The following is a 26,819-nucleotide window of genomic DNA, read 5'->3' on the forward strand; positions in this document are numbered from 1 at the left end:
AACATGTAATACTGAGTTACATATAAAAACACAAACACATTCTCACCTGTGAATGGTTATCCCATTTCTTCGGGAATTTAAATCTCGGCGGTTTCACAACCAGAAGCTGCGTAATGTTGTGCCATCATTGATTCTTGCTGCGAGTGACGACACCCTGACCGTTGCAAGATGGCGGGCGTTTCAATGTCTGTGTGGAGCGGTGGAATGAGGCATCTACGTATATGTATATCTATGCGTGGATCCACCTGGGGATTCATGAAGGTAGTGCAGTTTGATGGAAATTCCAATGCCAAATTAATTAAATGTTAAAAAAAATAAACCAAGAAAAAAATAAATAAATCTAAAATATGGTAAGGGTAACAATTGTAGTAAATATTTACAATATTATAAATAATGATCAAAATTTCACTTCATGGTATATGCATTCATTTTTTGAAGGGTAAATAAAGGGTAAACCACCAATCAGTAAAGAGACAGGGAATACGGTTTGCCTTCAGCACAATTGAGTCTGAACCTTTATTTTGAAACGTTTTTTTGTCATTACAGTAGGCTTAAATACCATTAGCATCATGTTTGATCCATCTAGTCGTGGTCCACGACCCAGAATGATGATTAGCCAGTGTAAACGGACAAAATATGTTAGATACAGATGAGATGAGATACATATGCTTATTAGAACTGCATAGACTGCATTCAACAACTGTACATAAAAGACACAATGTACACTTAAAAACATATCAACCAAATTTATTTAAAACAAACCAAAAGAACAGTTACAAGAAACAACTACTAGTTTAAGGACATACTGTCTCATGACTTAAAATAAACACAATTAAAATGGCTATGGAGTCAAACCTACCACAGTTATGTCAAGGCAATAAATACGACTGTTTTAATCAATGGAAATGCAAATGAAAACTATAATAAAACCAAATGTGTTTTAATAGAGAACTTATATCAAACAGAGCTATTAGAGATCACCATGCCAAAATACACAGGAATTTGCAATATTAAACACCACGCTTCTGTTTATTCTAATAATGGCCTCTAAAAACACATTATTTGGGACAGTAATATAGTTCAAAGCATTTTTGAACAGTGCACTTATACTGTGGCAGTTCTGGACTGCCTTTATGTGCATGACAATTCATCTTTACCAAACCCTGCTGTTCATGTAAAACATTGTCATAGGAGTAAAATACTGTTCCATCACCCAACTGATCATATATACACACACACACACACACCTCTCTCACACACCGCTGCCGCTGCCGCTGCCGCTGCCAGCTCCTTCTTCCTCGTCTTTCTTCTGCCTTTTTTTGGCTCGGATCTCGTTCATGGCTTCCTCAATGGAGCGAGTGTCTCTCTTATTGGCCACAGGAACTATAACAAAGGCAAGTAGGACAGAAATCACTCGGGGCTACTGTACTTCCATGAAAGCAAAAGGTTTAAAGTCAGTATAAAACCAAAATTGATTTACTTCTTTTAATACAGGGTTTTATTGTGTATGCCGTTTAAGTCTGGTATTAAGCAACAGAGACAACTGTGTGCCTCATATTCACATGCTTTGGACAGTCACAGGAACACCACATGTTGTATAAACAGTAGCTTCAGCGTTTGAAGGGGAAAATGTCAAATGGTTCGTTTAGATCTGCGTTTGTCCAATCAGTGAAAAGTCCTATTTCCTACCTCGACTATATAGAATTGTATTTTAATTGTACTTGTTTAGAATAACAGCTGCGTTTGCAGACTTTATTGGTGTTATTGCCCGCACTTAAGCTTTAGTTAGTTTCGGTTTTCAGCCATTCACGGGTTTAGGCTTTTGCACTGCTGATTTGCAAGGCGGGCCTAGCTCGTTTCAATCACGTGTTAATAAGCAGTATATTAATTGTGTGTGCGCGCTGTCGCGGAAGCGTCAGCGGGAGCGTTCAGCCTCCTCGTGTGAAGACCGACTCGGGTAAAGACCTGCGACTCTACCTGCGCGACTCCACCGAGCAACAACACCGGTAGGCACTTAAGTTTCTTCCCTCCTTTCACACTTTTCCTTCTTCCTCAGCATGTGCTTTCAACTCATTCCTGTTGTCTCTCGGCAACGCTCCACTAACCCACGTAAAAGGCAGCGCAATGTTTCTAACCTGCGTCCTGTTTACTCCTCTTCTAACACTAATACTCCTCTCTCTGTCTCTGTGGGTCTATGGAATTGTCAGTCAGCAGTTAACAAAGCTGACTTCATTCCAGCCTTTGCTACTAATTCTTCTCTTAATATCTTGGGCTTGACTGAGACCTGGATTCGTCCAGAGGACTCAGCAACTCCTGCTGCTCTCTCCAACAACTTCACTTTCTCTCATACCCTCGCCAATCTGGTAGGGGTGGGGGCACAGGTCTTCTCATTTCTGACAATTGGAAATACTCGACTCATTCCTCTCTTTGCAACTACAGTTCATTTGAGTTTCATGCTATTACAATCGCAATTCCTGTCAAAATTCATATCGTAGTAATTTATCGCCCCCCAGGCCAACTGGGTACCTTTGTAGAGGAACTGGACATGCTGCTGTCCTCATTCCCAGAGGATGGTAGCCCACTTGTAGTTTTTGGCGATTTCAACATTCATCTAGAGAAGCCTTATGCTTCAGACTTCCACTCTCTTCTAGCCTCATTCGATCTTAATCGGCTCATTTCCACAAGTACACACAAATCTGGCAACCAACTTGATCTCATTTACACACGCAACTGCATCACCGACAACATTCTTGTAAAACCTCTGCACATTTCCGATCATTTCTTCATTACTTTTAATCTACAACTCCCCATTTGTTCACCACCAACCCTGCTACCAGTTACCTTCAGACGAAACCTGCGCTCTCTTTCTTCTTCTGATCTTTCCTCCACTGTATCATCCTCTCTTCCCTCACCCTCACAATTCGCATCTCTAGATGTGAATACAGCAACAGACACTTTATGTTCCACATTAACTTCTTCTCTAGATAGTATCTGTCCTCTGTCATCCAGGCCTGCACGTGCCACTCCCTCTAATCCCTGGTTATCTGATGTTCTTCGTGAACATCGGACCAAACTCAGGGCTGCAGAGAGAAAGTGGCACAAATCAAAAGACCAATTTGACCTAAGTAGCTATCAATCTCTGCTCTCATCCTTTTCTGCTGAAATTCATGCTGCTAAATCTTCCTATTTCCACAACAAAATCAACAGCGCTCCAAACACACGCACACTTTTCAAAACATTCAACTCTCTCCTCTGCCCCCCTCCACCACCACCCACCTCATCCCTTACTGCTGATAATTTTGCTACATTTTTCACTGATAAAACATCTACCATCAGCAGTCAGTTCTCCGCTCCACACACACAGGAACTCAGACCAACCACACACACAGCCACACACCTCCTCTCTTCATTCTCCCCCCTCACTGAGACAGAAGTATCCAAACTTCTCCTCTCCAGCCATCCCACCACCTGCCCTCTAGATCCCATCCCCACACACCTTCTACAAGCCATCGCTCCCACACTTTTACCAGCACTGACACACATCATCAACACATCTCTCCACACTGGCACTTTCCCTAACACATTCAAGCAGGCTCGGGTAACCCCACTGCTTAAGAAACCCACATTAAACACGTCTATTGTAGACAGCTACAGACCTGTTTCTCTCCTACCATTCATAGGAAAAACACTTGAACGAGTTGTTTTCAACCAGGTGTCATCTTTCCTCTCACAGAGCAACCAATTGGATGTCAATCAATCCGGTTTCAAGAGTGGCCACTCGACTGAGACTGCACTGCTGTCGGTCACTGAATCCCTGCGGATTGCAAAGGCTGATTCCAAATCATCAGTTCTCATTCTGCTCGATCTATCTGCTGCCTTTGACACGGTGAATCATCAGATCCTCCTGTCCACCCTCTCATCACTGGGCATCACAGGTACTCCGCTTCTCTGGTTTGAATCCTATCTCACAGGAAGGTCTTTCAGGGTTGCCTGGAGAGGGGAGGTATCCAAAGCTCATCAACTAACCACGGGTGTTCCTCAGGGTTCAGTTCTTGGACCCCTCCTCTTCTCCATTTACACTACATCACTTGGTCCCATCATTCAGGCACATGGTTTCTCCTACCATTGCTATGCTGATGACACACAACTCTTCCTTTCATTCCAACCAGATGATCCCACAGTAGCTGCACGAATCTCAAGCTGTCTGGCGGGCATCTCGGCATGGATGAAAGAACATCATCTACAGCTCAACCTGGCTAAGACTGAGCTTCTCGTCTTCCCTGCCAATCCGACTCTAAATCACGATTTCAGCATCCAGCTAGGTACATCCTCAATTACCCCGTCAAATTCGGCCAGAAATCTTGGAGTAATCCTTGATGACCAACTGTCCTTCAAAGACCACATTGCAAAGACAGCTCGGTCATGCAGATTTGCACTATACAACATCAGGAAAATCAGGCCCTTTCTAACAGAACATGCAACACAACTTCTGGTCCAGGCCCTGGTCATTTCTAGGCTTGATTACTGCAATGCTCTTCTGGCTGGACTGCCATCATGCACAATCAAGCCTCTACAAATGATTCAGAACGCAGCAGCACGTCTCGTCTTCAACGAGCCCAAAAGAGCCCACGTCACGCCTCTCTTCATCTCTCTTCACTGGCTACCACTTGCTGCTCGTATCAAATTCAAGGCGTTGACGCTTGCTTACAGATCTGCCACAGGCTCAGCACCCTCCTACTTCCACTCACTCTTACGAGTCTACACTCCTACCAGAAACCTGCGCTCATTAAAGGAGCGAAGGCTTGTGGTACCATCACAGAGAGGCACAAAATCACTTTCCAGAACGTTCTCGTTCACTGTTCCTTGCTGGTGGAACGATCTTCCTGCCTCCATCCGGAATGCGGAATCCCTGGCAATATTCAAAAGACAGCTGAAAACCCATCTCTTTCGTGAGCACTTAACCTCATCTTAAAAAAAAAAAAAAAAAAAAAAAAAAAAAAAAAAAAACTTCTTACTCCTATCCTTTCACTTCCTCTAATCCCTCTCTATTGTAGTTTAGGATAATCTGAGCACTGCCTATAACTTGTATTATGAGCACTTCTTGTCTATTTGCCTCGTCATGACGACTCGCTTGTTGTATTCCTCACTTGTAAGTCGCTTTGGATAAAAGCGTCTGCCAAATGAATAAATGTAAATGTAAATGTAAATGTAAAATTTTCATTTTTGAGTGAACTAACCCTTTAAGTGCAAAGTTTAACCATCTTGTGTTGCCAATTTACACATTCAAGCTATTTTAAACCATTCAAGCACAAGAAGCAGCTAAAGAGAACTCAATTCGGTACTTGCGCACTGTTATCGGTGCGCACATTCAAGTGTGAAATGCACTAAAGACTTCATTCGTTAGTTATTTAGGGGACACAGAACTGGGCAATTCAGATTTGAAGTGTATCCTTTAAATATACACACCACAGCCATATGTCTGGTTGGCTTGAAGCGTGTGGGCGGCGTCTTTAGCAGCAGATGTTCCAATCAGATGGCTGTATTTGTCTCTGTAGTTTGAATTGGGCGACGCAGGCCTCTTCTGACTGTGACTGGCCGCTTCAATCTCCAATGCGGCCTTTTCCTGAAAAGGGTGCAGTAAAACATATTTCCCAACAGAAACAGTCATTCAAAACAGCTCTGTAAGATTACTTTCTCTGCTTATCTGCTGTTTTGAAGCATAACAGACTGCTGTTCTTTCACAGTATTCAGGATGAATCTCCTCTCACCTTTAGCCGACGCCTCTCCTCAGCTTTCTGCGGGTCCCACTCTTCACCTTTGCGATACGCCTCCAGTTCTTCATCTGATGGTGCAAACTCCTTCATAACCAAACACACATAATCAAACACATGTATTGAACTTATTTCTCCTGAGTTTTTTCCCCACTACTGTCACCTGATGTGGTTTTGGTTCCTTGCCACTGTCACCTTTTGCCATTTTATTTCAGTTAACATTTATTTTATTTTTTTAAGCAACAAAAAGGTTTTTATGGTTTTAGTTTTAATTTCAGTTAACTATAATAACTCAGGTGAGAGAAAAGAATTAGAATCTTTCAATGTTCAGTATACTAAACACAAGAAAACATATTTACAAAGATCCTCAAGAGAGGAAATTGTCTGCAATATATTTGTACCTTTTTAAACAGCATGACATATCTGCTCTCTTCATCTTCACCAAAGGAAAACGACGCCAGCCCTGCCACCTCAGCCACATCGTGCCTAAGAGAAGTGGAGATGTTAGCATGAACTGTATGGTACACGGGAAAACAGGAAGTCCTGCCTAAAACTCTGCCATTGGTTGAGCCAGTAGTTGAGAAGTCGGACCAATCAAAAAAACCCCCCAAAAAAACAGCAAAGGAGTCGTATTATGCCCCTTTCACAAGATGTAATATAAGTCTCTGGTAGGGCTGCACGATTAATCGCATGCTATTCTCACGCGCATTTCATCAGTAAAGCCGGTTCCCTGATTACCGCTAAATCGCCATCACCTGTTTTTAAACGGAGCGCCTTTTAATAGACGGAGCCGTAGTTCACGGACAAGCCACGCAATATCTCGTTCATTATCGCAGGCGATTCATCTGCGATATGAACGCGATATTGCGTGGCTTTTCAGTGACCTACGGCTCTGTCTATTAAATGCCGCTTCATTTGAAAGCAGGTGATGGCGATTTAGCGGTAATCAGGGAACCGGCTTTACTGACGAAATGCGCGTGAGAATAGCATGCGATTAATCGTGCAGCCCTAGTCTCTGGTGTCCTCAGAATGTGTCTGAAGTTTCAGCATAAAATCCCCCACAGATCATTTATTATAGCTGGTCAAATTTGCCCCTACTTGGGTTTTTGTGTGTGTCCCTTTAAATGCAAATGAGCTGCTGCTCCCGGCCCCCTTTCCAGAAGAGGGCGGAGCTTTAACAGCTCAACAACAACAAAGCTGGAGAATCTCACGCAGCCAAAATGAGGATTGTCAGTAACGGTGTTCAGCCTTACATTGTTCAAACCGGAGTCGACACTGATGGAGAGACTCAGGAAGAAGTTACAACTTTTAGAATGAAACTGGATGTTTCTGAATGATTAGTGGATAAATTTATGTAGTTGCTGTGGAGTTGAATCAACTCATTCACTAGCATGTGCCGTCATGTTAATCTTTTGTGCAAATCCAGTGTTGAATTGACCCTCGTTTGTGAAGCAGTCCGGCGTAAAATGTCGGCATGATAACAACACTCTACTACAACAACTCTTCCTCTTCTCTAAAGCAGCCCAACATGGCCTCACCTGCTTTGTTGTGTGCTCTCGGGGGTGGGGTTTATGTAAATTTTATGGTTAGTGATGTCACCAACCCAGGAGAAGCTCGTTGTAGTTCTTAAACAGCGAATCGTGTAAAAGAAAATATCTCCCTTTGCACTGAACTTTGAGCGTCGTAACTTTATTTATGACGTTGTTTATGCTCAAACAGCAACATTACACATTAACTAAAGTTAAAAAGTGAAATCATAATCAAGGACCCCTTTAATATTAAACTAGAATAGCAGTATCTATTAAAAATAAATATATTTTAACAATTTTAAATCACAGCTGGTAATGTTAAAGACTCTGAGAAGATCTTATGCCATTCTGGAGCTAAAATTGAGCTTGACAATCTAAAGTATCTCTGCACAAGTTTCTATAAGCATGTAGTTTGCAGAAAAACTGTATTAAAACAATGTAAAGGACGATGATATCATTCTGTTTATTCTAAGCATGAGCTTTAGTTTTGTCGTGTTTGGTTAGCTGCCAATGCAATGTTTTTCGTTTAGTTTAAAGTCGGCATGAAACAGAAGTTGTGATAGTCCTTACTCCCCTGTTGTAAACTTTGATTAAACATTACAAGGACATGAATCTAAAAAAAATAATGATGTGCTTTATTACATAAAGCATGAAATGGTTAGTTCATGCAAAAATGAAAATAATGTCATTTATTACTCACCCTCATGTCGTTCCACACCTGTAAGACCTTCGTTAATCTTCTGAACACAAATTAAGATATTTTAATTGAAATCCGATGGCTCAGTAAGGCCTGCATAGCCAGCAATGACATTTCCTCTCTCAAGATCCATTAATGTACTAAAAACATATTTAAATCAGTTCATGTGAGTACAGTGGTTCAATATTAATGTTATAAAGCGACGAGGATATTTTTGGTGCACCAGCTTCGGCGCGTTATGAATCATGATTCAGATCGCGTGTCAAACCGCCAAACTGCTGAAATCACGTGACTCTGGCGCTCCGAACAGCTGATTCGACATGCTGATTCATAACGCTCTGAAGCTTCATGAAGCAGTGTTTTGAAATCAGCCATCACTATATAAGTCGTTTTTTTGTTTTTTTTGGTGCACCAAAAATATTCTCGTCGCTTTATAATGTTAATATTGAACCACTGTACTCACATGAACTGATTTAAATTTGTTTTTAGTACATTAATGGATCTTGAGAGAGGAAATGTCATTGCTGGCTATGCAGGCCTCACTGAGCCATCGGATTTCATCAAAAATATCCTAATTTGTGTTCCGAAGACGAAGAAGGTCTTAAGGGTGTGGAACGACATGAGGGTAAGTAATAAATGACAGAATTTTAATTTTTGGGTGAAACAACCCTTTAAGAACACACAAAAAAGTACTAAAACATCAACTAAATTTAAAATACACACTTAAAAATATTAAAAGCCATTTATAAAAACAATAATAGTATCTCAATGATACTAAAATAACACTGTGTTGAACTTACAATATGCTTCTCTCGATCTTTCCCATTGGGTCATATTTCTTCTTCTGCACTGTGCTGTTCTGAATGAAGTCTGACACCTCCTTCTCCATCTAAAAACATCACTCATTTTCATAAACAATGTCATAGGCTCCTGTTTATGCGAGACAAAGAAAGGCAATTAAGTTATACCTTTCTCCTAAACTCTGTTTTTTTTCTCCTCTCATGCTCCTCGATCTTCTTCAGCCGGGCTGCTTGTTCTGCACAGTAACAGGAAGAGCAAAAAAGACATCAAAATATATCATAAAAATGATACAACACATGCAAGTGCACAGTTTGAATTGTTAGTGAACAGTCGAATAATTTATTGAACATTGTTTATATTAATATTATTAAAGCTTAGCTATTATTGTTGAACTGAAAGTGTTTTAATAACACACGCGCTTTAATACATATGCACGGCCTATTTATAACATTTTAACACAAACCACAAAAGGCATCAACAAACCAGATATGACGTTGAGGGGATTTTCAACGACAGATGACGTATGCACCTGCATATATTATTCCTCGGGCGGTGATTGGTTATATTACGGAGATGGTGTCGCAGAGGACACTCGGATATTTGTTCATTTCCACTTGTACATCTAGAAGCATTCTCAGTTTCATATTCTAAGCTGCAAGGAAGTGTATTTGTATAATTAAAACTTTATACCTTTAGCTTTCCGTCGGCTTTCTTGGTTGTGAACGCTTGGAGGCTTTTCCATCGAGCTCAAGATCGAGCCCAGGAGGTCCGCCATCTTTGGACTGTCTAATTCTGACCGGAAACTCGCTGCATGCTGCATTCTTGAAATTGCATTCTGGGTAATGTGGTACAAGCGGCGGAGTTCACAATGACGTCATTACATCTAAATCAATTGGCTGAATTTCTTATTTTATGATGAATCTTATGATTTTATTGGGTAAATTTCATATTCATAAAAGTAAAAGAAATAATTCTAAACACTGTTTGAAGGTCTTTATGATTGATTTTCATTTGTATGTTGAGTCTCTCCAATGTATTGATGACAAAAAAATGTAGAGATACACTTTTATTCGCCAAAGAATTGAAGTTACTTGAAAATTGAACTGGTATTTTTTCTTTATTTATTTTATATTTTTGGTTATTATTTTATTTATTGTATTTATTTTTTCCTTGTGCAATGTAAACCCATTATTTTAAATGCAATATCTTTTTGGATGTCATGTTAAAAGTGTAAATGTTCTATGTTATGTCTTAATATCTAATAAAAAATAATAAAAAAAAAAAAAAAAAACTCGATCCGTAAAAAAAAAGAAAAAAAGATGAATTTCTTTGTATAGTTGTGCAAATGCTTGCTACATAGGTTTTATTATGTACAAAAATGCTTTTGACGTGCTGCATATTATGGTTTCTTGATCATTTTTGTGATTCAAATTTAGAAACAATATTTATTTTATTCTGAGACTGTCGTCAGCTTATTGTCGACACTCTTTAAAATTAGTTTTGAATATTTTTATTTTTTAGGTTTTAATAATTACATTTCTGCAAAGAATTTTAGTAAAATTATCAATTTGTTCTTTTTAGGTGGATGTCATATAGCAAGAATAAACTATTGTTCTAAATGTTAAAACCTGAAACCCAGCAGTACAACTGCAACATAACCCTTTAAAAATAATATTTAAAAATCATGTTTTAAGTTTCCTAATGAAGTATTTAAATTTTGTTCAGATTGCATAATTTGTTTGTTGTTTCTGCATAGCAAATAAATGAGAAACAACACAATAGCCAATCATTTTAATAGTTTCTTTACTTGATGAAAGCCACAATAGCAGGATTATTTTTTAAAGCTGGTCTCTTTGTTTGATTTCACTCTTCATTAAAAACAAAAATACAATTCCTTACATACTAGGATGAAAATCAAGTGTTGAAAAATTTGGAACACAATAATTCCACTGTTACGTTCATGAATTCTCTAATACCTCAAACGTTAATACAGCACAAGCAGCTATCTGGTGTAGTATTGGCCTTTACACACCTCATTATCTTTATTGCAACACAGTTTCCAGTTAATTGTGCTCAGCGTCAGCAAACATCACCAAATGTTCACTGCACTGTAAGCAGTCCTTTATGGTAGGTGGACATCTGAGGCTAAGTTGTCACTGCATTGGGATCATAAGTGTTTTGCACACCATTTTGTGTATGCTGGTTAGAATCAAAAGAATTGTGAGATAAGAAAGAGAAAAATCTTTTATGATTCACTCAGAATACAGGTTTGACATCTGTATTGACAAAGATTCCTCACAACTAAGCCTGTCGACAGGTCAGTACAGTTGTTGATCTTTAAGGAGGAAATGTTTGCGTGGGGAAGGGAGATTACATAAATATAATTTAAAACTAAACAGGGGTCCTACTGGAGTGAGCGATACCTTCATTCAGTTCGATTTACAGTATGGTTAGTCAGTCTGTGTAATAGAGTCCAAACGGTCTTCACAGTTACCACCGCAACAAAGGGACGCAACCCAGTGCGAACACTGGTTCTGTTACAAACCATCAAAAATGGAAACTATACTGGGAAACCAGATGTGGGAGAGAAACATAATGAAGTATGGCCTGTGCTGTCCCCAGATGACCTTAAGGACAGATCTAGGAGTCAAGGAAATAGATCTTGTAGAACTTGTTCATCTGCTCCAGGAAGATGAAGGTAAGAACTGTGTGTGGCCCAAGACGAGCGTAATAAGGAGTGAAACCCTTCCACAGACTGAAGAATCCTTCGTTTCTTATGACCTTCACCAATACATCCTATAGGAAGAGAAAGAAAAAGAGAAGGATGAGAGGGGGCTGGAAGTGCCAGAGACTATTCCACTAACAACAACAACTAAAAAAAAAAGACATTTGATTATTGCACAAGTGTATTTACACTTTATTTAGCATTTTATCCAGTGTAACCATTACAACTATACTGAAAATGGCATGCAATCCTGACCTGTTGATTAAACGTTACTGTTGGTGCTCTAATACCTGCAAATTAAGTGTTTACCAAGTCATCTGGTTCCCTAAAACATTAGAAGATTTAATGGAAGTCTATTTCCATCACAGAATAAAAATATAAAGAAGGAAGTTGAGAAAAAAAAAGAAGTCAGAATTGAGAGACTAAAATCAATTGCAATTGTAAGTTTCTTACAGTTTAGACTTTTTACAGAATTCTGACTTTATCTCATAATTCAGCTTTTTCTCTGAATTTTCTGACGTGACTGCATAAACGTGCAGAATTTTGAGAAAAAAGTCAGAATTGCAAGATGTGAACTGAGAATTCTGAGGAAAAGTCAAAACTGAGAGATGTAAATGGAGAATTCCGAGGAAAAAAGTGAGAATTGAGAGATGTGAACTGAGAAATCCAAAGGGGAAAATAAGTCAGAACTGGGAGATGTAAACTGAGAATTCTGAGGAAGAAAGTCAGTTGAGAGAAGTCCACTTTGAATTCTGAGGAAAAACGTTAGAATTGCGAGATGTAAATTTGAATTCTGAGGGGAAAAGGAGAATTGGGAGATGTAATCTTAGAATTCCGGGAAAAAAAAAATTCAGAATTGCCAAATGTAAACTGAGAATTCAGAGGAAAAAAAAAAAAAAAAAAAAAAAATCAGAATTGCAAGACGTAAACTGAGAATTCCAAGGAAAAAAAGTCAGAACTGAGAGATGTAAACTTGAATTCTGAGGGGGGGGGGGGGGGGGGGGGTGAAGGAGAATTGGGAGATGTAAGCTTAGAATTCCGAGAAAAAAAAAAAAAAAAAAAAAAAAAAAGAATTGCCAAAATGTAAACGGAGAATTCAGAGGAAAAAAATCAGAACTGAGTGATGTAAACTTGAATTCTGAAGGGAAACTGAGAATTCAGAGGAAAAAAAATATCAGAATTGCGAGATGTAAACTAAGAATTGACCCTTCGCAGGGAGTTTGATTGACAAGCGATCTAACCAACCAGAACGCCGAATCCGCCATTTTGTCCGACAAAGCAGTCAGGAGTTAGAAGATTAACCCCGGTGAACTTGAACTTGAAAAATGGTGTGTACTGACGTCTTTCCGCACTTGAAACAACATTCCTTCTGATGTTCATTCATGTTTATTTGATGCTATAAATGAACTAGTAAGAAGAGATGATTGGCTCACGAGCCGCTTGAGCTGAGGTGCTACAGCGATCGGTCACGACACATTAAAGAGCCACAAAATGGTATTTATTGCTTGAATTTCTTAAAAAACTACACAGTTTGAAAGCTGGGACTTTGTTTAATATCATAAGTAACCTGCTCTGTCTTGTCTGTCGACGTGTTGTCAGTGTCCTCTTTGCTCCGTGATGTATTCTTCACTGTGTTTGGCGTGACAGCGCGGCAGCGCCATGGCTTGTTGGACAAATTAACAGTAACTAAGAGGAGCGGGTCTTTGCAAAGGGTCAATTCTGAGGGAAAAACAGAACTGAGAGATGTAAACTTGAATTCTGAGAGAAAAAAGTGTCAGAATTGCAAGATATGAACTGAGGGAAAAAAGTGAAAATTGTGAGATGTAAACTGAGAAATCCGAGGGGAAAAAAGTGAAAATGCGAGATGTAAACTGAGAAATTCAAGGGGGAAAAAGTCAGAATTAGGGGATGTAAACTTGAATTCTGAGAGAAAAAAAAAGTCAGAATTGCCACATCTAAATCTAGAATTCTGAGAAAAATCTGAATTGTGATATAAACTCACAATTGCAAGAAAGAAGTCAGAATTGTGAGACAAAAGTCACAATTACATATTTATATTTTTATTTTGTGGCAGAAATAAGCTTTGAAAGGTTTTCCTGAAACTTGATCCATTTCTGATTTCTCCATACTCCAACGTGACTGAAAGGTCACAACTCTAGCTGTCTGAGATCAGCTGCTTAAAACAGACAGAGTAACAGGGGAAAGCAGCGAGAGATTGACTGTGAGTGCAGAGAACATACCAAACCATTCTTGTACTCCGGCTTCCCATCAATCATTCTCATGTTCTGGATTCTTTCGAAAAGAATAAGATATATGTCAGCATTGCATAATCAGCACAATTTCCACACAAACCTGCTGCACAGAAAACAGCCAGAAAAATGTTAATGATTTGAAATAATGTTCTGAGTCTATTGTTTTTAAGTCATGTCTTATTTAATGAGTGACTCATTTGTGGAGTATAATCATATCTTTTTGTTTGCGTCCAAGTTGTAAAAATGGAAATAATAATCGAATGAGATGAAGTATTTGCCTTGGACATTTACGTTTATGCATTTGGCAGATGCTTATACTGACTTATATTGCAATCAAGCCATACATTTCATATCATTCATCAAACAAGCACATGACCATGGTATTTTTCACATTTAACATTATTATAAATAGTATAAAAATGGATGTATTTTCTTGCTCTCTACATATTAGTCACTGCAAAACCCTTTGATCTCTAGCATGTATACGTTATAAGATAATAAATAATGATGTTTCCTTACTTATCAGCTCCAGAATTTACAACGTTTACCAGCACACAACTGAACAAAATATACTCTGTCAACTACCTGCGTTGACCTGCACTCATCCTTCCACCATACAATGTTATATTCTGATAGTTTTGGTATTAAAAGCACACAGATGCACAATTTTCACAAACATTTCAGTAATATTAATGCATATGAGGTTTAGAACTTTGTACTGTTTATGATGTTTCTGCAATACTGATACTTCTGGCATCAAGCCAGTTCCTAATAAACTTGTTTTGTTTATAAAACACTGTAAACCACATGACAAATAAAAGTGATGCTGATACGGTCAACATTAGGGATGCACAATATATCCTTCATATAAGGCAATATTAGATCATTCAAGCATTTATTGTGAATGCAATAGCAGGTTTAACATCTGTCACACTGGTGTTGGACCATAAAATGGAAATTAATGATTGACTAATTGTCGGCTTCAGTCAACACATGCATTGCTAGTTATCATGCGTGTTATAGTTGTTTAAAGAGATTCGGTCATAAATTACTCTCTTTATCTCATTCCAAACCCATAAGACTTTTGTTCATCTTCGAAACTCAAATGAATCTATTTTTAATGAAATCTGAGAGATTTCTGTCCCTGTATTCAAAGTCTATTCACCCAAAACGTTCATAAAGAGATTGTAAAATAAATCTATATAAATCGAGCGGTTTAATCAAAGTCTTACGAAGAGACTGGATGGCTTTATATGATGAAAAGATTTAATTTAGGCTTATATTCACATATAAACATTGAAATAAACAAAAGTGACATCTAGCAAGTATGCCTGAGCTTCTGTTTACCAAAATTGAAAGCAATAGTTCACCGATCAATGTTTCTATGTGAATAAAAGCCCAAATTAAATCTTCAACATATAAAGCGATCATTTTTCTTCATAAGGCTTGGATTAAACCACTCAATTCATATGGATTTTTTTTTTTTTTTTTTTTACAATCTCTTTATGAATGTTTTAAACCGTCAGTTTTGGGGGAATAGACTTTCAATGGAGGGACAGAAATCTCTCAGATTTCATTAAATATATCATCATTTGAGTTTCAAAGATGAATAGAAGTTATATGGGTTTGGAATGACATGAGGGTGAATAAATGACAGAATTTTCATTAGGAAGTAAAGCAGTACCTGGTCTTAACAATGTCTACTGGCATGGAGGCAGCGGTGGTGACCAGTCCACTGATCATACTGGCACAGAAATGACACAGGATATCATCTCTGAAATACCCTGCACAAAAACAAAAGTAGAGAGATATTTTAAGTAGTTCATTGCAATACTCATTCATTCAAAAGAACACACATAGAACAATACACACTTACTAGGGTAAATAAATAACAGTTAATGACTGGTTAATCACCAGTTCACTTAAACATTGCTTCTAAAGCATATTCACTAAAACACTCTGGATTGACCACATGAAATACTCACAGTAGGTGTTCCTACTGCTGGATGTCCTGCAAAACTGATCTGGGCTAGTTTTCCCATAAGCATCATATGTGTAATTAGATCGCAAAAACCATTTGCACCAATGGTCTCTACGATCTACTTAGCCATAAAATGCTTTTGGGAAATGCAGCTCAGATCTGATTTGGTCATTCTCCATCATGCAGTCAACTACATTATACCACAGAGCACGGGTCATGAGAGATCATTATAATTGCTGCATAATTTGCAAAAAGATCAACTTTCCTCAACCGTCTATTTCACCACCATCTGCATTATCAATGGCCACTAGCTATGTTTTCATCCACCCATTTTTATGCACATTTTGTGATATCGCATTAAAAAAGCTGGATGGAAACACCAAGATATGCACAAATTCTAAAAATGCACATAAAAAAAACGGATGCAGTCAATTGATACGGATACAATTTTTATCCAATAAAACATGTGCATAAACTACAATGGAAACACATTTACTGAAGAAATCCCTCAATGCACAACCTAAAAAACTCACATGACTTTCCCTCAACAGTGGATGTGACTGGATAACTGGACTAACCAGTGGACCAGTCGTAGCGCACAGCATCTCAAATGTTGGTTTGATCATTCTGAAATGTCTCAAAATGATTTGGTTTCATTCCCTCCCAGAACCGTATGACACAATCGCATTCCCAAACACCAGGCATCCGAACGCAAGATAACATGACAGCATTTATTGTGTTTCATCTGCATGCTCTGAGACAAGTCATTTATAATGTAGGGAAAAAAAGAGCTACAGTTTCTTCCCTGATTACAGCAATTTCCATTTTTATTAGATATTTTGTGCCAATTTCCCAGGAAGTGATGTGATTTTTGAACAAATGTGATGGAACGGTGCTTTTAAGACTGTCCCATGTCTTAAAAATTGTGCAGTGCCATTAATGCACACTAAACCCACACTATCTTGAATAGCGCTTCAGAGCGGTATTCGAGGCTAAGCGTATTCCATCATGCATTATGTTCGGGAACTCACATGGCCCGAAATCGCAAGATGTCAAGGAAAACATTCGACTAAGTTAAATTAATTATATATTACATATAATTTGGTAGTAAAATATAAAGTGTTGCACAATTCATTGATGCAAAGATGAGTAGGCTGTATAGGCTGTAAACCCGATTCCAAAAAAGTTGGGACACTGTACAAATTGTGAATAAAAAAGGAATGCAATAATTTACAGATCTCATAAACTTATATTTTATTCACAATAGAATATAGATAACATATCAAATGTTGAAAGTGAGACACTCCAAAAAAGTTGGGACAGGTAGCAATAAGAGGCCGGAAAAGTTAAATGTACATATAAGGAACAGCTAAAGGACCAGTTTGCAACTTATTAGGTCAATTGGCAACATGATTGGGTATAAAAAGAGCCTCTCAGAGTGGCAGTGTCTCTCAGAAGTCAAGATGGGCAGAGGATCGCCAATTCCCCCAATGCTGCGGCGAAAAATAGTGGAGCAATATCAGAAAGGAGTTTCTCAGAGAAAAATTGCAAAGAGTTTGAAGTTATCATCATCTACAGTGCATAATATCATCCAAAGATTCAGAGAATCTGGAACAATCTCTGTGCGTAAGGGTCAAGGCCGGAAAACCATACTGGATGCCCGTGATCTTCGGGCCCTTAGACGGCACTGCATCACATACAGGAATGCTACTGTAATGGAAATCACAACATGGGCTCAGGAATACTTCCAGAAAACATTGTCGGTGAACACAATCCACCGTGCCATTCGCCGTTGCCGGCTAAAACTCTATAGGTCAAAAAAGAAGCCATATCTAAACATGATCCAGAAGCGCAGGCGTTTTCTCTGGGCCAAGGCTCATTTAAAATGGACTGTGGCAAAGTGGAAAACTGTTCTGTGGTCAGACGAATCAAAATTTGAAGTTCTTTTTGGAAAAATGGGACGCCATGTCATCCAGACTAAAGAGGACAAGGACAACCCAAGTTGTTATCAGCGCTCAGTTCAGAAGCCTGCATCTCTGATGGTATGGGGTTGCATGAGTGCGTGTGGCATGGGCAGCTTACACATCTGGAAAGGCACCATCAATGCTGAAAGGTATCTTGAAGTTCTAGAACAACATATGCTCCCATCCAGACGTCGTCTCTTTCAGGGAAGACCTTGCATTTTCCAACATGACAATGCCAGACCACATACTGCATCAATTACAACATCATGGCTGCGTAGAAGAAGGATCCGGGTACTGAAATGGCCAGCCTGCAGTCCAGATCTTTCACCCATAGAAAACATTTGGCACATCATAAAGAGGAAGATGCGACAAAGAAGACCTAAGACAGTTTGAGCAACTAGAAGCCTGTATTAGACAAGAATGGGACAACATTCCTATTCCTAAACTTGAGCAACTTGTCTCCTCAGTCCCCAGACGTTTGCAGACTGTTATAAAAAGAAGAGGGGATGCCACACAGTGGTAAACATGGCCTTGTCCCAACTTTTTTGAGATGTGTTGATGCCATGAAACTTAAAATCAACTTATTTTTCTCTTAAAATGATACATTTTCTCAGTTTAAACATTTGATATGTCATCTATGTTGTATTCTGAATAAAATATTGAAATTTGAAACTTCCACATCATTGCATTCTGTTTTTATTCACAATTTGTACAGTGTCCCAACTTTTTTGGAATCGGGTTTGTACACCATTTGCAACTGCTGTTTATCACTTAAAGAAGCACCACAATTTTAAAATTGTGTCTTCTGTTACTGAACAGACATTTAGAAGTGTATTTTAAAATGCAAAGTACTGAAAATAATAATAATAACAATTTTAAAAAAGCTGTAAACGCTTGCATTTTTTGCAAGACTATGTGTTCCAACTTCCATTGGGTAATCAAAAGTTCTACACACACTTGCAGTCTTCACACACACTTAAACACTTGAGAGTGGTCAAGTGCAAAGACTGCAAGTGTGGGTATTTGGACAGGGCAATGGTCTACCACAGGGGTTCCCAAACATTTTCCTGTAGCCTCCCCAGCACTGCACATTTTGTCTCCTTTGTCTGAAACACCCATTTCAGGTCTTGGAGTCTCGACTAATGAGCTGATGACCTGAATCAGGAGTGTTTGATTAAGGAGACATGGAAAACATGCAGTGTTGGGGAGGCTCCAGAATGTGTTTGGGAACCCCAGGTTGATTTGAGCTTCGCCCAGCTGGTGGTATTCCAACTAGTTAAATCACCTAGATCAGCTTGAATGATCATGAATGATTAGTCTGGACTAGCTAACCATGTTTATCCAGCTACCATCGGCTAGATTTTCCAGAAGAGCTGACTCTACAAGTTTGTGACTGATAAGATAAAAGAAGGTTCATACCAGAGTCCAATAGCGCTTGTTTGGACTGGGAATATGATGCAAGTTGCGCTGCGTTCACAACAACTGCTCTGGCCATGGTGGGTATGCAGCCCTATATTAGAAATAAAACACACACATCATTACATACATAGTTTCAGAATACTAAAGCAAACATAGAGAAACAGACTCAAGGAACAGTAAGGTACACATTGTCGCAAACAACCAGCCAGTTATTTCGCTAATTTAAGCCTCTTGTCTGAAAGTGAATTTCGTAAGAGTCATTTGTTTGTGAATCAGACTACACCGGTCTTTCTATGATTTTGTGTTTCCCATTCTTTCAGGTTCACAATTCAGCTAAAACATAATTTATGTACATTTAGTAGCAGCATCACAGCTGAACTGGGTGAAGGAAACACTTTCACAGTATTTCAGTACATTGGTGGAAGAATGCAGATGTTCAAGACTGTTAATGAAAATAAAGATAATGAAAAGTCATTTAGTTCCAGGATTTCTTTTACGTTTAACCAGTTTAATCAAATCCCAATAATAGTCTGAGTCTCACAAATACATGATTGAAAAACACAAACAAGATATAAAACTCATCAACTGAATGAACATCTGTAATCTGGAGTATTAGTGCAAAGATTACACACAAACCATATTCTAACATGGTGAACCTGAATTCACCAAGTGAAACATGTTCCTGGATCGATATCTTTGTTGATCCTGGAACAACATTACAATCAACCAATCAGATTTGAGGGACAAGTTTACAGTTTATATCAAGTTTAGGATTGGAATCAGGGTTAGGTGCTTCAACATCAGTGTTATTCACCATCATTTCCCTCTGATTTTAGGGATAACTTATGGTTAGGGTTAGTACTAAATTTTTTGGGGCAGGAATGTTGTTCCAGGATCAACAAAATATGTTGACCCAGGAACATGTCTGACTTGGCAAAATCACAGTGACCTTTCTAACACACACTTACCCTCCAGAGTGTGGTGATTCCTTCCTCCCTAGTGATTCTGACGAGGGCATTGAAGACGTTTGTGTAACCCCTCCTTTGATCTGGAGGCAACCTGGACAAGAAAGAGAAAGGAGGAGTGATATTTTATTAACGTTTCAATATTTTAATAATAATAATGATGATAAGATGACGACAATATTATTATTTGATTGGGTTAATATTAATAAGTTATTTTACTATTATTCATATACTATTATTGAATTTATTATTTTTTTTAAAACTGATTTTTATACTAACAATTAAAGCCAATTCATTTTAATGTTAGTCTAAGTTTTAGTTATTTTGTTATGCGGTTTTGTCTATTTACCATTCAAATATTTTTATTTCATGTTTAATTTTAATAATTTTAGCACTTAAAAGTAAAAATTTTATTTCAGTTTTATTTAGTTAAGCAAAGGTTTTTAGATTTTATTTTATATTAATTTCAATTAACAAAAACAATTATTGATTCTAGTTTTAGTTAACTATTCATTTTATTAATAATAATAAAATGTATTGATATTTTTACTGTAGACAGAAATTTTTGTATGAATGCTATTATTTATAAACAGGGCTTAATGTATAATCAATAATGCATATCAGACAAAATTCATATTGGGCACAAGCACATAGTAAATATGGCATAAACAAACTTGTGTTTACAAGGAATCAGGTTGATAGAATAAACACTTAGGAAGAAGAATTAGTGGCATAAAATCCTTGAAAGATAAAGGTTTTTTGATGCATGTATTAGCAAGACAACAAGAGCTGCGCAGAGTGCAAAATATATTTACTTGTTTTTTTATTTATTTAAATAAAAACATTTATTTCTTCTTTAATACACCAAAATTCTTATTACAATTTTTTCCCACACGTTTATTGTTGTGGAATCATCATCAATTTCAGGTACACCTGCCTTGAAATGGCATGTAAAAACAACATTATTTGCAGTTTGGTCACTTTACATGTCAGTCTCATTCTGTCTAAAGGAGCAGTTTTTGTTTCACAACTCTAAAGGTGTGTTCACATTTGTAGTTTGGTTCTCTTGGTCCAGACCAAAAAAGTAAATGTTGTGGACTAAATACATTTAGTCTTGGTTCACTTATAGATCACACTGTCATTTTAACACCAAACCTAAAGATACTTTTATGACGTATATTTTTGCGAGGGAACTTGCAGACAATGCTGTGTTCTGGGCTAAATGCGCTCGCTGTATGTGCGTACATATGACGGAGCTGACAACTCATGATCATGAAGATCTTAAATGTATAAAGGAGTCAAAACAGCGGCAGGAATCCCACACAAATGAAGATCTGCTGTGAGGAGATGTGGTTCTGACGCCTGTACCGAACTGCGATGGGCAACATCGCGACTATGACGAGAAAAATCAAGTATACTTGAGCATTCTGTCCTTTTTAGGGCTGGATCTTGTGACATCATGTCCTGTTTTTGGTTTGTTTACATGTTTTTGGTCTGTGTTGCATTCATATTTCACTTGAAATATTTCATCCATTGAAAGCAGACCGAGTCCCATCTTTTTAGGGGGCTCAGTCCGTTTGTTTGGTGCACAACAGTGTTCAGATGGCAGCTTTCACACTTATTCAAATGAACCGCACTAACAGAGCAATTACACCAGAGTTCGTTTTAATCGAACCAAACCTGCCAAGTGTGAACACACCCTAAGAGGACACGTCTTCAGAATCCTGCTAAGACTGTCCTGAAACAGCTGTTCGGCTCTATAATGTGACATATGGTGAAGTGTAATGATATTCTCCTACCTCCCATCAGCCGTCATCCGAATGAGCGCCACCTCCGCTGGAGTCCCGACGAACGCCCCCGTGGCCCCAGCGGTCATTCCGATCAAAGCCTTCATGAAGAAGTTGGGAGGTGTGCCATCTGCTTTGGTCATGCGCTCAAACAGGACCGTGTAGATGCCCAAGCGGGTTGTGGTGTAGGTAGCCTGTCTCAACAGACCCGCCGAAAGCCTACAATTAAAAACAGAAACAGAAATAGACGTGAACACAATAAATGTGCAGTGAGACAAGAATGAGATAAATGTATCAGATATAAACCTAATCAGATATTTACTGCTGGTGTAAAGCTATGGGCTCCATCTACAGTCACTCAGTAAGGATGTCCAGCTAGAGCTCCCTAGTTTCTCACATCCAGTGTCTGGTAAAATTAATGTTAAAAAATACAAAAAACATTAATTCAATAATTCATTCAAATCTGTATCTGTACATTCTAGCCTTCTCAGAAAGTGTACCTCTCTATCTAAAACGCTCGTTTGCTTGCGCGTCTGCGGCGTGGATCTCTTTCTTACCCGGTGTAGATGCCGCGGACGCCCTCATTGCGCAGGATGCTGGCCACGGCATGCAAGCTGGTCTTGTACTCGCGAGCCTTGGAGCCCTGACCGCTCAACTGCATCCGGTTCTTCACCAGATCCAGCGGCTGCACAAACACTGTCGCGCCCATCCTGGAAGTCAGAAAGAATGTGTGTTAGCTAAATCATTTATTTACTTTAAAGTCCTGTCCTCATCCTGAATGAATCCTATTGAAATGAGCATAAACGAAAATAGCTAATATGATTTTTTTTTCTCTACAGGACCAATATGATCCCCAATAGGATAAAATGTCCCTGTTGGAAACTTTTAGATTTAGAAAAATCATAAAACTTGATAACACAAGACCTGTAGGAATTTCTGTCCATCCAGTATCTGTTCATGCAGTTTAATCTCATCAGGATCCTTTGAGATTATTTCCAAATAATGATTGAAATGTATTATGCTTTAAAAGTATTATAAAAGTCTGCATGAAATGGAAGATAGTCTTTTCTTCCCTATATCCGAGTGAAACGCCTTCTCGTTCAAGAAAAAAATGTAGGGCAGGACTTGATTTTGCCCATGGGGAATTGATCGGATGTTTGGATGGTTGTGGTTTGCTATCGAGTACCTCAGAGATGACGTGTTTTTGTAGGCAAAACCCGGAAGCGAGTTAGCATTTTAGGATTTCCGGTTCCATCGCACTAAAGTCTATGGGTTTTTTTTAATGGGGTTTTGCCTGAAATAAGGTGTGTGGTTAAAAAAAAGCCTCTAAATTAGGGCTGGGCAACATATCGCATGCGATTGTCACGCGCATTTCGTCAATAAAGCCGGTTCCCTGATTACCGCTAAATCGCCGTCACCTGCTTTCAAATGGAGTGCCATTTAATAGAGCCGTAGTTCACTGACAAGCTACGCAATATCACGTTCATTATCGAAGGCGATTCATCTGCGATAATGAATGCGATATTGCGTAGCTTGTCAGTGATCTACGGTTCTGTCTATTAAATGGCGCTCCATTTGAAAGCAGGTGATGGCGATTTCGCAGTAATCAGGGAACCGGCTTTACTGACGAAATGCGCGTGACAATCGCATGCGATATATCGCCCAGCCCTACTCTAAATATTTTCACGTTTTGATATATGACATAAAACACACCAGTTATAACCCGATTGTGATTTTTTTAAACCTTTATTGTGTCTTAAAGCGGAACTCAGTAAGATTTGCGAAGCTCCCCCTACAGGTTCCTTCAGTGAATCACACTGTCGTAAATACTCCAAGCGCAGCTCTGGACTACAACGCTCACCAGCGCAGTAGTTTTGCAAATACAGTACAAGAAATCTCGATGGAGGTGGGTAATTTTCGAAATTGTCTTATAAAGTCATAATATATACATTGTTTTTGAATTACCGTAAAGCATTTTGTCACTCTCGCGTGAAAGTGAACATGAGGCGAGATTGTGTCGGGTCAATGCAGCTCAACTTGCAAGTGCTGTTTTCTGGTGTAGATGTGCCAAAGGGGGTTAGTGCACGCCTCAAACACACCACTACAAGTCAATTAAACATCGTAAGGACTTAGAAAACTATTTATGAAGGTAAAAAAAAGTTACTTAGTTCTGCTTTAAAAACGGCGGTTGCTAACAAGTTGCTAAAAGGGACTACTTCTTTTGGTGGGGACTTTAGACGTCATCATGACAAACAGGACAATTGGACAGAATTTCTCATGAAAAAGTGGATAAGTATTCATACACAGCGCAGATCATAATCAGTGAGCATGTTTTTAAATAAAGTTGTTTTTTAAATAAAGTTTGAGCTTGGTGGTGGTGACGTTGATCCGCGACCATGTGCTTGCTATAGTCCGTTTATAGCCTACTGTTAGCTGTTTATATCTGACGACTTTATTTAGGCCTCAAAATGTATACATTTGTGTTAACTTGTAAAGATTATCTTGATGGACAAAACGTGTAAGTGTAAGAGCTTATTTTTTGTGATTTTCCAAAAGTCTATTTTCCAAAATGCCTTCGATCGAGGGAACCCGTGCGCCGCTAACTTCCGGGTTGGCCTACAAAAACACGTCATCTCTGAGGTACTCTATTGAGTTCCACAGATCCCGCCCCCTTTTTCAGTGGCACTGGTTCCGGAAGTATTTTTCCATTAATTTTTCCCCATATGGATTTCAAAAAGTCTTCATTAAAGCGTCATAAAAGCCATGAACCAAGCCAACCAGCTACGAGGTGAATCATTACATTACAAAATTGGACGAAATGACTAAAAGGCACAAGACTGTGTACTTAACGGCTTTAGTGAGGGAAAGAACTACAATCCCATGAAGCATTGCGAACAGCATAATCAAATTAAAAATTATGGGAGAATTATAAAACTACTCATTTACGAATGTTGATTTTATAAATAACATATTAAAGAAATAAACCCCAAAAAACTGTGGTTTACAGTGAATTTATAAAAACTAATGGGTGTTGTTTGGCACGACACGAAGCGGAGTTCTGATAAGAACTAACTTCACGGGGCTTATTGCTTTTATAAAACGGTTATTCCATATACACAAATATTAAAGCAAATATATGTATCAATGCAACTTTCATGAAGTAAAATCACTAAAAGTCTTCCTTCTGCTGGAAACTGACCATGAACAGCAACAGAATGTGTCATCTCATGGAGATCAACTAAAAACAGATTCTGAAAAGTCAGACAGTGGCAAAGACTGAGTGAGTCAGTAGTGAAGACTTTTATTTTGAAAGGACTGATACTGTTGTGAACAGAAACATAAGTTTACAATGTTAAAGGTGGTGTTTTGCAGTGATACATAAAACCCGTTGGGTGAAGCGGTCATCGCTGTGTTTTATCGTGAATAAGAATCAAGAATCAGAATCAAACTAACCGCTTCATAATTTGCGTTTATTGCAAAATATGCATATATCTACAAATATTTACATATTTTGAGAGCTTAGATTGACTCGATTGCATAATTTGCAGTGCTTCATGGGAGTGGGTGGAGATAAACAGCTCTTTTGGCACCTGTTGATTTTTTCAACTCTCTGATTGGTGTAATTTCGGTACAGCATCATGGGTAATGTAGTTTTTTACTTATAATTCCACTGTTAAATATGATTATTTTAAAAAATAATGCTGACTGACAGCTTCAACAGAAGCAAATACCATGGATTAACAACATCGTAGCTCACCATAAGTTTAAAAGTTATTGTTAAAATTTAGTTTTTACTTCCGGAACCCGACTGTTGCGGTCTATTGGTGGATCTCATGTGAGTGACAGGTTGCCCGCCCTCACGCCAGTATACATGTCATCAAAGACGACAAGATATTTTTTTGATTTCATGGTGACTTTAACATCAGCCCAAGGGCAACCTGTATAAGAAATAGCACTGAATTACAGGTCTTGTGTGTTTCAGAGAGTCATGTGTGTGAGAGCGTCTTAAATTTGTAGTAATATATTTAAGGATGGAATTAATATTTAAAGGTCAGAGGTACGAGTTAAAAAAAAAAAAAAATCAATATAAAAGGCATTTGAAAAGAGGCACACAATAAATATCTTTGGCGACAAATAAGGTACAAAAGAGGGCCTACAACATGCATTCCTCAGTGACACATGACGACGCGTGACATTTAAACTGAAGTTCAGATTGACACGGGGTTACCAGGCTTTATCCGGGCCTGCAACTGCATTCACAACAGAACTCGCAGAATGAGCCAAGAAACTCATGCACAGCACACAAAATCCGTATGCTGATCCTGATCAATAGCTCGAGCAGCGGATGACTGATGACAACACTCATCAATAATCTCCCATCAGTCGCTCATTCAATTCAAGCCCATGCAACAGAGCGCGCCGCAGCGTGCATACGTACCCAGCCAAGCCACCGAAGAGAAACTTAATGGATTTGGGCGAAGTTTTGGGCTTGCCCGTGTCCGCTGCGGCTGCCATGGCTGCAGTGTTTGTTCGGGTTTCTGTAGGACACCTTTGCTTCTGCCGCCCGCTCCGCTGATATTCGGCTGCTGTTGTGTAGCAAGGTGACTCGCCTGGAGCGCGCACGTCAAGCGGAACACGCTTGGACCAATGACATATGAGTTTTCACTCGCGGTGCCGAGCACGTACGTGACGTGTAATTTTGCGTAGCATGTCTTAAAGAGACAGACACTTACCTTCTTTTCCGCTGTGAGACATTAAAGGATTAGTTAACTTTCAAATTAAATTTTCTTGATAATTTACTCACCCCCATGTCATCCAAGATGTCCATGTCTTTCTTTCTTCAGTCGAAAAGAAATTAAGGTTTTTGATGAAAACATTCGAGGATTTTTCTCCTTATAGTGGACTTCAATGGCCTCCAAACAGTTGAA

The 26,819-nt window shown here is 38.6% G+C and overlaps 2 protein-coding genes across 3 annotated transcripts; both read right to left on the reverse strand.

Annotated features, from left to right (window-relative positions):
- Positions 1-486: 486 nt before the first annotated feature.
- spag7 (sperm associated antigen 7) lies at positions 487-9,646 on the reverse strand. 2 transcript variants are annotated; one of them, XM_048189752.1, is made up of 7 exons: positions 9,489-9,646; positions 8,966-9,033; positions 8,798-8,886; positions 6,173-6,257; positions 5,769-5,858; positions 5,467-5,623; positions 487-1,383 (listed from the first exon to the last, which is right to left on the reverse strand). In XM_048189752.1, the coding sequence occupies exons 1-7, from the start codon at positions 9,616-9,618 to the stop codon at positions 1,253-1,255; spliced, it is 750 nt and encodes a 249-aa protein (XP_048045709.1). In that variant the 5' UTR covers positions 9,619-9,646; the 3' UTR covers positions 487-1,252. The 2 variants fall into 2 exon arrangements, with proteins under 2 accessions (XP_048045709.1, XP_048045710.1); XM_048189753.1 differs by lacking the exon at positions 9,489-9,646 and adding an exon at positions 9,282-9,370.
- Positions 9,647-11,024: 1,378 nt separating this feature from the next.
- On the reverse strand, positions 11,025-26,531 carry slc25a11 (solute carrier family 25 member 11). Its single transcript, XM_048189751.1, has 8 exons — positions 26,330-26,531; positions 22,449-22,601; positions 21,904-22,110; positions 20,108-20,198; positions 19,140-19,230; positions 15,460-15,559; positions 13,764-13,815; positions 11,025-11,594 (listed from the first exon to the last, which is right to left on the reverse strand). The coding sequence occupies exons 1-8, from the start codon at positions 26,404-26,406 to the stop codon at positions 11,439-11,441; spliced, it is 927 nt and encodes a 308-aa protein (XP_048045708.1). The 5' UTR covers positions 26,407-26,531; the 3' UTR covers positions 11,025-11,438.
- Between the last annotated feature and the right edge of the window lie 288 nt (positions 26,532-26,819).

The sequence above is a fragment of the Megalobrama amblycephala genome, linkage group LG4 (assembly GCF_018812025.1).
Source record: "Megalobrama amblycephala isolate DHTTF-2021 linkage group LG4, ASM1881202v1, whole genome shotgun sequence".
NCBI lineage: Eukaryota > Metazoa > Chordata > Actinopteri > Cypriniformes > Xenocyprididae > Megalobrama > Megalobrama amblycephala.